General features: G+C 36.8%; 3 protein-coding genes across 6 annotated transcripts in view; all 3 read left to right on the plus strand.

Moving 5' to 3' along the window:
- The first annotated feature begins 1610 nt into the window (after window positions 1-1610).
- Window positions 1611-1934, plus strand: LOC117231103 (molybdopterin synthase sulfur carrier subunit). Its single transcript, XM_033489201.1, has one exon. The coding sequence runs from the start codon at window positions 1641-1643 to the stop codon at window positions 1932-1934; it is 294 nt and encodes a 97-aa protein (XP_033345092.1). The 5' UTR covers window positions 1611-1640.
- On the plus strand, window positions 1640-3958 carry LOC117231066 (molybdopterin synthase catalytic subunit). The gene is made up of 8 exons (XM_033489133.1): window positions 1640-1917; window positions 2013-2159; window positions 2228-2531; window positions 2810-3050; window positions 3133-3218; window positions 3279-3526; window positions 3604-3657; window positions 3726-3958. The coding sequence occupies exons 2-8, from the start codon at window positions 2019-2021 to the stop codon at window positions 3795-3797; spliced, it is 1146 nt and encodes a 381-aa protein (XP_033345024.1). The 5' UTR covers window positions 1640-1917; window positions 2013-2018; the 3' UTR covers window positions 3798-3958.
- A 115-nt stretch (window positions 3959-4073) lies between these two features.
- Window positions 4074-11374, plus strand: part of LOC117231058 (tubulin polyglutamylase TTLL5) — a 35479-nt gene continuing 28178 nt past the window's right edge. For 2 of the 4 annotated variants that reach the window (XM_033489113.1, XM_033489112.1), the window contains exon 1: window positions 4074-4232. The gene's annotated coding sequence lies outside the window, so the exon portion shown is untranslated. Of the gene's footprint in view, window positions 4233-8915; window positions 9039-11374 lie in introns of those variants that run through there. The other 2 variants (XM_033489115.1, XM_033489114.1) reach the window with 2 other exon arrangements.

The following is an 11374-nucleotide window of genomic DNA, read 5'->3' on the forward strand; positions in this document are numbered from 1 at the left end:
AACACGTTGGTTGTTGTGTTCGCGTGTATGACTCTCACAACTGTCCCTCCGATCCAATTATGTAGGTGCATGTAACACATATGTTGTCATGAATTTTTCGAGCGATGGGACTAGTAGCACTAGTAGCGTTACTCAATATATAATCACTGTACGACCTCGCTCGATTGCACTTCTCTCTCATACGACACACCGTATGTTTCGCTACTAAATCATTCTAAACTTCTACGTGAAATTCACATTACAATAGTTACATTGTTATATGCATAATTATATTACCAAGCGCGAATCTAATTGTGTATTTATTTTGGTTGCATTATTCATTACGTTAATTACTAAAAACTGATTAAAAAATTTCAATAATAATTTTTCTACCCCAAAATTGAAAAGTTTGATCCTTTAGAACTGATCACGTTAAGTAACACTCACGGAATTTTTTCCCTTATTACGTCACATATCCAGCGTTCGAATGAGGTAGCATCTCTAAATAAACATATGTATAACTATTGCTATAACCGGTTTATCGTGTTATGTGATTTTCGATTGTGACGCTTAAGTAAGTCTTAGGAGCGTTACTTAACTGTTAAAGGAATAAGTTCCTTAAAAATAAAGTCCTTGTTCCACAGCAACTCGAATGAATGAGCTAAATCCCTACACTCTTTTAGACTTTGGGTTAGCAGGCTGTCCATCTATACTTAAGCGTGCGCGCACATTGTGCTGCACGCGCGATGCATACATTTAAATGCTTATCCAAGGTTATTGCTTACTGACACATCGTCACCGCTGTTAATACATTACTTATAAAATAGCTACTTCTGCATCCTATAAAGTTTCTCATCTCTAATAATTACCAGATTAGATTTTCCACATATTCTGAAACTCACAATTACATTTATATTATTACAATTTTTACAAAATATTCAAATTAAGTAATCCTTGATTAACATATTCCCTAAATATGAGTTGTAGAAATAATCCAACAAATATATGTATTAGTTTTTGTGCATCGAATATTATGCAAGCGGAACAGTACGATTCCTTGCTACGTTGACCTCATTTCTCGGTTGACCTTAATATCATACAAGGTACTTGAAGTCGATCTATAGAATACCTTCGTTCTATCAAGTTTTTTGGAAGCTGTAATATATATATATAAGCATAGTGTACTTAGGAGTCATATAATCTCTTTTTATATCAAAAATGATAATTCGCATTCGTAAATATGTTTTTATTTTGACTACAATTACAAATTCAATTATTTTATATTCTACCGCTTAAAAGTGAATGGCTTAGACTATATGCTTATAGCGCAGTCAAGTGTGTAATTTATTATAAGAAGTATTAAAACATTTAACAATATCAGCTAATAATTAATTGTTTACTTCTATTCGTGACTTATTATTAATTTTATTATAAAAATTTTTTAATATGTTTTCCACAACACACATGGACACTAGTTTGATTAATGTAGTCCAAGATGATGCAGTTCAAGAAAAATATAACCTTGTTCTGAGTTTCAGATAACGGGCCTATTATCTTTGGATGATTATTTAATTACATAACTTGATTCGACATATTGATAATTATATGTCTTGCGATAAAAATGTTGAAGTATTTTGTGAGTTTGCGCTGCTATTGTGTGCATGTACTTCGTAATGGATAACAGTGTTGCTGAAATACAAGTGAAGGTTTATTTTTTTGCCAAAGCAAGAGAGTTAACGGGGAAAAAAGAATGTTACATTACCGTTCCTCAAAAATTATTATATGTTGACTTATTAGATAAAATAATAAGCCAATTTAAATTAGAAAGCATTCGTGATACATCAGTTTTAGCAGTGAACGAAGAATTTGTTGCTTCAGACACGACACTAGTACTTTCAGAAAAAGACGAAGTTGCTGTTATTCCACCACTTAGTGGAGGTTTGTCTTGTTTCTAATATGAATATTTTAATCAGCTAATACGTCATTATGAATTAATAATAAAATGTTTTACAATATGAATGCGGTATTTTTAGGTTAGAATGAGTACTGCAAAAGATATCGTCAAATTGCAACAAGAAGAGTTAAATGTTGGACACATAATTGATTTAGTAACAGCTCCTAATTGTGGGGCTGTATCAAGTTTTGTTGGCATTACTCGTGACAATTTTGATAATAAGAAGGTATTTATCCATTAAAATTATAATTACAAATGTAAAGATATGTTTACTCATATACTTATGACTTCAAGGTTTTAAGATTGGAGTATGAAGCATACGAACCAATGGCTTTAAAAGAAATGAAAAACATATGTTCAAAAATTCGTTCTCAATGGAATGTTTATCATATTGCTATATATCATCGTCTAGGGGAGGTACCAGTATCCAAAGCGAGCGTAGTAATTGCTATTTCTTCTCCTCATAGGGAAGAATCATTAAAAGCTATTGAATATGCTATTAATTCATTGAAAACATCAGTTCCAATTTGGAAGAAAGAGGTATATGATACTCAAGAAGTTCAATGGAAAGAAAATAAGGAGTGTACCTGGTCAAATAGTAAATAATATTTTTATACGATACCTTAATTTTATAGAAAGACAGAGAATTGTAACATATAGAAATCATTGAGTACAATTACATAATTTTACGAAATTTTTAATGTATCTATTCAGTTATATAAAATTAATATATATTATATTCATGTAATATATTGTAGAATGGTAAAAAATTTGAAAAAGATTATATAGTAAATATATGTGAATATTAACAAATCGTTAATCATAGTTTTATGATTTTACAACCATTAACCCATTTTGTGACTGTTTTTTGTGTAGTTCATGATATGATTGATGTAGAAGAATCAGAAAATATTACAGTAGTAAATGACACAGTAGAAACTGTAATAGAATATGATGGCGAAGAAGTAGAAAAAGAAGAGGATGATGTAATAATTGATCCAAATCTTGTTCAGATTCGTGCTACCCCGGCTGAACTGAATCACAGAATATCAGCTTTCATTGAAAGAAAACGTCAACAAGTAAACATTGTTAACGTACAAGAATTTTGTTGTCAAAGGTTAGTCAATAAGACATTCACGAAAAAACACGTAATAGTAAGCGATTTACGATAGTTGTAATTTAATGATAATATATTGTAGGGATCAAAATGATGAGAATGATAATTCATGTGCGAGGGTAGATGCCATTCTTATTAGGAGAAAAGATTCTAAAAGTCATGTTAAAGGTAGATCAAGGTAGTAATGTACTGATAAATGATGAAATATTTAAACATAAATTTTTATAGTACATAGAGTACTCAATGCATGGGGACCTCAAACAGTCGATCAACATGCTTTACATAAAGCTACGATGTCGGGACCGACCCAAACAAATAATAATTACTCGTCCGTATTGGATGAAAGAATCTCAACCACCGAAAAAATTCTTGGAATAAATCGACCTGTTCCCAAAGATGTATATGAAAGACTCAAAAATATCGAAGATCGAATATTATACTTAGAAGGCATATCTCCCGAATACAAGGATCTTTGGGTAAAAGTTTAATGAAATATTAAATTCGATTTAACGTTCAGTATTATTGATTCTCCAACATTAATTATTGTTTGCAGAAAGCGGAAGATATGAACAACCTCAAAGGAACATTTAAACCAGTCAGGAAAAGGGTAAGTGATATCTTTTAAGTCATATAATTTAATTTCCAAAAACTACTCATTACGAAAAAACATTTCAGACATATTCTATGGCAGAACTTGATTCTAAACTGCATGAATTAGAAGACAAATATGCCAAAAGGGCGAAATGATCTCTCATAAAAAATTGTTAAAGACTGACCATTTATTTATACATAGCTAGATTTTTCAAAATAAATAATATTTCATAAGTATAGAAAATTTGTAGTAATTTCATTTTCATTGTTATGATATAGCAAATGGCCAATATTAATTAATATTATAGATCATTACATTATATACCAAAATTCTATGTCCAATCCTTAAGTACAGGCAGGTCGAAAGGCGGGGCTACACTTTTCGATCAGGTGGAAACTTCTGTTCGAGCATGTACTTACATTAGTTCGTGTTTCGGTTGATAGAGGCAGTCTTCGTCGTGCTGCCATACGGTATGGCTGCGGTTTGTCGAAGTTTTCTCTTTATCCCGATATAATTTGAAGTGAATCGTTGATAGTAATGTGTTATTCATACAGAAGTTCATCGAAAAGTAGCCGTCCTTACGAATGCTAGTGAGTACTGTCATACAATATTTTGAAATACACGTATCTTATAGTGTTTGTCGAGCACGCGGACAGCACGTCGTCTGCCAGGGTGACAAGCATCCTTTTTCCTCTCAGCTGAGTTTATGGACCATTGGTCGGTTTTATATTTTTTGTTTTCGTCCGATCCTGTTTATTTTGACATAAGTCTTTCTTCGTTTCGTATCGTTACATATTGTTAAGTCGACCTACGATATTAAATCGAACAAATTGCAAATAGGATAACGAGCGTTCTTAGTTTTCAATGAATTTTTGGTTTTTGGCCATCTTGGGGATTTTTGGAGCTGCAGAATAATTCTTCACCTTACTATATGCAATGCCGACATTAAACATTACGATATATAATGTTTAAATTTCAAACAACGATACTCGCTTCTTTCCTTTTCCCTGTTCGAAAGTATCGTTTATTTTTACGCCGATCTATTTTCGTCCTATCACATGGGTTTCTTTTAATAATTTTCGTAAATTTTGTCGAAATAAGGCGATACATTTCTACCTGGAACTTTGAAGTTACTAACGATCATACTGTAGATAAATTATAGTCTATTTACTTCTGAAACAAATAACTAGATTTTGGAAACATAGCAATAACGTTGAATTATTAAATGGTGGAAATAAATCAAACGCATTTATCAAATTCGAGGGTCTTGTATAAAAGAAGGAAGTACACATGAAAATATCTCTAAACTATCATACATCAAATAAATATAAACTAAAATCTCGATTCGAAGAAAAATCTTTTCCCAAGACAGTGACGCATCGAGTCTTTATACCCGTACTTTGTCTGACGTGCTTTTAAATCTGTAGTGCGCGTGCCGTTTCTATCGTGTTGCATTAATAGCGTAAGAAATATGATTAAGATGAGATGTACATACTGGCAACAGTCCTATCTTGAATCGCTAGTGTGCAATAGTTAAAAGAGAAAATCGTGTCGGCGTCGTAACCAGAACAGAAAGAACATAATTCGGAATGGTGAAACTCCGTATTACCGAGGCAACGTTACTAATATCCCATCACGTTCTTTTCCCTCTTTTTGGTTGTCAGAAAACGACTGACACAATTGAGTGTATCCGTGAAGGTTCGCCGCGAGGAAACCCTTCGCGAAACCGCCGTCAGTTACGTTTGCAACCGACTGAAACGACAAACGCGCGTCGAGTTAGGCGTCTGACGCCGATTGTTAGCGAATCTTGACGAATATTCGCCGTTAGAGGATAGGCTAATCTCTGTTCGTGCAGTTAAGCGATTCTAATTGAAGCGAAACGTCGCGAAACGATCGTTTGCGCGCAACAAGGTTTTATTTCGCTTGTTATTTGTGTAACTGCGAATTAATGGAAATCGTGTTGCATGAGAGAGATCCGTTTTGTCGCATATCGATAACAATTGAAGGGATCGTTGCAATTACAGAAGGCAGCTTCATTCTCCAGTAATTTCAGTAAACCAATAAAACCAACTTGAAATCAATAAAAATCAAATCGCTTTTTTAAACGCGCTACGTAATTCATGGTAATAAATTTCTACACTTTTGGATGCAAAATGTATTGTATACTTTACCTTTCTTTCTATTCCAATAAATAAAATCTAGATATTACAGCTTCCTTCTTTGTTGCTGTAAATCCTTTAATTCTTTCGTATCTTAAACTTAAGAAATTCGACAGCGATAGAAAGAGGTAATTGAAAATGACCCAAAAAATAGGGAAATCGACGACGATATCGATAACGTGACAATTATTCTTTCGCGTTGATTTCATCGCTAAAGGATGGAAAAGGGAAGGGACGAAATTCTTAGAGAGAGAGAGAGGCAGAGGGCGAGAGTTTTAAAAAGTTTCATTGCATTACGAAATCGTATTACAACTGCCAGTCGATTGTCCTACAAAGATTTTTATTGCGCAAAACGTTGAATGCCGAAACCGTTTGCATTTCTATAACAAATCGAAAGGAAAGCTTTTAAACGATTTACTCGTAGACGGAAGACGATGGAAAATTTCCGCTACTTTGACGTATACCACTGCAGGTAGTTGTCCTGCCAAAATTTCGCAACGACAAAGGTAAATTGGCCTGAAGCAGCACGGTACCTCGTTTACCTTTACCTTAAATACTTAAGGGAACCCGACGTACCGTGCCTTTTTTCCCTCAGTTAAACACCTCTAAATATGTCGTTTCTTTCATATCCCTGTAAATCTCCAAAGCGTACATCAAGAATTCTTCATAGAATTCAAGATATACCTGTATTCTATGCATGTATTTTATGTATATAAGGTTTAACGATGCTGACGTACGGATGGTATATAGTTTTCTGGAAAACGATTTGTTGTCGCTCATTGGGCCAACACGATGCCGTTTTAAGCGCATTTTAACGAGTAGGCCGATAGCACGCAGAGTTTTTCGTTTATATAGAGAGCGGCTATTCTATAGGGTAATAGGGAGCATGATTTCTCTTAATCATGGCTTGCGAGAACGTACAAGTGGCGTAACGCGTTCCACCTAGTTGATGTAAACTGAATTTCAATAAACGTAGCTAGCATAGAAACAGAAGGCATAACGAGCAGTTTGGAACGATTAAAGATTTCTTTTTGGCACTGATTCTCTGATGCGAAAGACGAGCGAACGAGAGAGAAAGAGGGTTCACTTTTATTTTTCCTTTCGTCGCGATAAGTTGATTTACTTTTTCTTCCATTTCCACGCGAAACCCGTTCCACACTTGCAATTAGATATGATCCAGCGAGGATAATGAGAAGAAAGTTACTTCCGAGATGGTTATCGCACGAACATGCAGATATATGTAGTCGTTTTCTGTTCGTGCTAATTTTGCTAATTTAATTCGTGTATATCATCCACGGATATTGTCTCGGAAGACGCGAGGCTGATTTAGTTTCGCTCTTTATCAATTTCGTAGATTCGTCGTCTAAATACGTAACTAGCGTTCGGTGTCGCAAAAAGTACACGATTTGTCTGCATAAATTTATCAATGCAGAACAAGTTGATTAGCGCGGTAATCTCTGGTATATCGAAAACAACGATTTTGCTTCCATACTTTGCAAAGTATGGAATTATTCCGATGGCTATTTCGATTTCTGTTATTTAATCGTGTAGATATATCTGACACGGCACACCGACACGATCAATTCCGATATGGACCTTGGTCCGTTTCTTTCTACGTCTGTGTATGTTCGAGCGATATGTCTGCGAAATAATTTTTATCAAACGATCGATACGATCGTCTTTGTGATTCAAGGTATCCGTAGAGGAATAAGTTATGATCGTGTGACGTCGGATACGCATGGCGAGACAGTGTCAGAAATTCAGTCGGTTAATCACGAAAAACGACGGTACGTACCTTGGTAATATACGTTACTACACAGAAGAACTTCGTAGGTCGTTAGACTTAAAAATATCAGGTATCACCCGTTGGCATAAAAAGCAGAAAACACTCGGTCTGCAAGGGAAAAAAAGGACAACATTCTCTTCCAATTCAAACACGCTCGTACAAACACGTTCCAACTACGACTCTGCGAGTTCTAAACATCGTTTCAATAGCTACGCAAGGTGAACAAAGCTGTTGGCAAAATGACGTTTTTATTCGAAGAACTGCCTTCTCCTTCTATTTATAGAAGCTTTTCGCCGACTGATAAGTTAATCCTCTGTTTACCTATAACGAGAGAAGGCTTTTCAAATCGATCAAATTTCAATCCCTGTGTCACGTAAGAGACACAAGAAATCACGAAATTGACAGTTCACCGGTGATAGTTGCAACGTTTCGTAAATAAAATAAAGAATTGAACTTTGGACATAGTAGTAAAATTTATTGTACGAATGCAATAGAGTGACGGTTCATAGTGTTATAACAGAGAATGTCGGCAGCTAGTTTTAGCAAGGTTTATATACACTATGGGTTTGGGTCCTACGATAGGGACGTCGCCGGGGCCCAGGTCAGAGATGGTCATGCTGTTATTGTTTTCTGACACTGAAATACTCTCTTTATTGTTGTTTCGATGGCCTGCAGGATGTTCCTTAGAGCCCCTTGGTTTTTCTATTGTTTATGGGTCGGTGACACCTACGTTCCTCTTCGCCTGCCTAACGCACACGGTCGATGGAGGATAATCACGTTACAAGGACACTTTCGAATAACTGCTTCTCCTCGACTGACGAGCTAAAAATCAGTGTAGTAACTTTGTCCTCTGTCACGATGTGTCTTCGTGGCTCGAAAAGGTACACCTAAGTTGCTACAACGCTCAAGTCAGAACGCAATGATTTATAAAGTATAATAAATAGCAGTAGTCTTGTACCGCTAGCGATTCACAGCTTTTCCATTGCTTTAGCAAAATTCATATAGAGAGGAACGGTACAGGGTGTACAGTTAATTGTCCAGCGTGAAAAGCATAGTTTCACGATGTCCCCGGATCGATGATGCAACGAAACAGGGGGGTACCGTTGGTTACTTCCGGACCAGTCGATGGCCGAAACAGTAAGGAGCCGGCTGGCAAAGGCCGTTTACACGGTTCCCGGTTTGCAAGCTACTCTGTTATTCGACCAAGGAGCCATCGGAAATACCTGTTGGCGGTCTGGTGAATGAGTGGGAGGATTATGTCTATATCGTGCGACTTGCCGTGATCACGAGCACCGCGTTCAGGATGCATCGCATTTGCATAGATAACCCGTAAGCTTGAAACCGGCTACCTGTGTGCCGTCTTGCGATCGTGATACTCCTCTATTTCGCGTGTGATCGATAGTGTGCTGTTCGAAGTGCCGTTGTGAAAGGTGCCGATCAAACGTATCAAGGTAGAAACACTTTCTTCTTCTGTTGATTTTCACGCTAATTGATTTGTCAGATAGATAACTCGCAGAGCAAATAGGAAGCAATTCTTCGATATCTTCTTTTATTGGGAGGTAATTATCGCGTGAACGATGCGATGAAAGCTTCGATATTGAATCGTCAATTGCCTTTTCTTACGCTTGCGTTTTCTCTCTCCTTTATACACGGCGAAATCCAGTCATTTTCGCAATCGATCCATTAATGCCACGATGAAAGCGATTCTGTTAGATAATATTTTATCCATTTTGCTGCACTCTTCATATTTGTTCTTTCGAATGCGTGGCTTTTGAGGACTGGTTGAGCCATTCGGAAGGCGCATCGATCGACTGCATAAACGAGAAGCGGGAAAGAGGGTGATATCGCAAACACTGTTTTTTAAATTCACCTGGCAATTTGGAATTATCTAGCGGGCAAAGTCACGCGACTAAATAATTCGTTCTTTTCTTTTCTTCTTTTGACAATCCAAAATTATTCGCGTACTTATGTATTAATGAATTCTTTCAAGAGATGGCCTCTAAGGCAGTCAAACGATAGCAGTGGAAAAATTGAATCGATACGTTCAACGTAAAGCTGGAACAAAGGGAAGATGACAAAGGAAAGAAGCTATTGAAAAATATTATAAAAAATGCCAGGCATCTAGATTTTATCGTCGCAAATAATAATCGACAGATTGGCCAATGCATAGTAGCTTTGACAAAAAGCGTCAAAGGCTTCGATCGCTCCTATCTATACCGAGCCATAGGAAATCGATGATTCACATAATAGTCGCTCGAAATTACGACAGAATCGCGGCTGGTTAGATCGTAAGTTCTTTACAACGAGCCCTGCCTTCCAATCCAGAATCGTCGTCATTTTTACAGAAGCATATCGTGCCGGAAATGATTGCCAGTTCGATCCTTGGAAATCGTGGAATCGATCGTTCCGGCTGGCTGGCCATCTTTAAAGAGTCTGATCCGATTGATCAGCCTGTAAAACGTCGATTTAATAGTAGCGCGGCACGACATTCACTGATTTGATTAATGCTGCTTCCCGCAAGCATCTGCAGCTCGACCAACCAATGCCCACAGCTAATCCTTCCTCGCCTACTACATTTTAGATGTAATTACATCCACTCAATGAAGATTCTGTTTCAAAGAATGATCAGTGAATCGCGTAATCGTTTTTACTATAATTCCATCTCGTTACGTGATTTGAAGGAATACTTTTTTTTTTTATTCACGTATCGTACCCTAGTTAGGTATCGCGTGTTTCGCTTTTTCATACAACGATCTCGTTGCGCTTCGATTGAAAAGGCAAACAATCGTCGAATTTCAATAGCCAGGCTATAAACAAGCTTCTCGGTTTGCCAGATAGGTCAGCTTCTACGTACGTAAGATACAACGAGGTTGTGTACAACAAAATCGGTCAAAGTTTCCACGCTGCGAGTGCCTGGATAAGCAGATGGACAGAAATTTGGGAAAATCTCCGGCTTTGGGAATCTCAGCCAGTAACTTGTAATCCTCAGGAGAATCAATGATATTACTAATATGAAATATCTGGCGGAATATTAATAGAAGTCGTAGTTTGATATTTGAAACCGTTCGAGGTACCAAAATATCGGGTTGCTCGGAAAGTTCGTTTCGATTTTTAAGGAATTTGGTCGACGTGAGAGATCAGGTTGAAAAGTTTCTCACCGAAAAACCTGAGAGGTTTTGCAAGCATGGAATATTCAAGTTGCGCGAAAGATGGGGAAATCTTGTGCAATAAAATGGCACCTATATGACTCAGTAAACGAATGGAAATATCAGGTCATCCCATAAGTTCGTGCCGTTTTTCGAGCGGTTATATATGTTATTTTTTTTAAACACCTATGAATCGTTGTCTTAGGTATTTTCAGAACATTTCACATCTCTTGAACTGTCAAACTTCGTGATTTTTCAACAAGATCCCGAATTTTATCTTCGTCTGTCCGAGGAGGACGCCCTGAGCGTTCCTCGTCTTCTAAACAGAAATTCCCAGCTCTAAAACGTTGGAACCACTTCCTACAGGTGCGAGATGAAAGCGCATTTTCTCCGTAAACAGCACATGTGTTTTCCGTGGCAATTGTTGCAGAACTTCCTTTCCGAAATTCATATAACATGAGATGTCGAAAATGGATACGCACTCATGATTTTTTACTGTCAGAAGTCACTGTGTTCGCTATATTACGATCTTATACCCACGAAAATCTGCTCTAGCCTGTTCTCGATCAGCTAAGCTCAAGTGCATTGGTCCCTTATCGCCGTATGTTTATAAATCGACACACGAGATGTATACACAAAAG

The sequence above is a fragment of the Bombus vosnesenskii genome, unplaced genomic scaffold, assembly GCF_011952255.1.
Source record: "Bombus vosnesenskii isolate JDL3184/JDL3185 unplaced genomic scaffold, Bvos_JDL3184-5_v1.1 scf7180000013270, whole genome shotgun sequence".
In the NCBI taxonomy this organism is placed as follows: Eukaryota; Metazoa; Arthropoda; class Insecta; order Hymenoptera; family Apidae; genus Bombus; species Bombus vosnesenskii.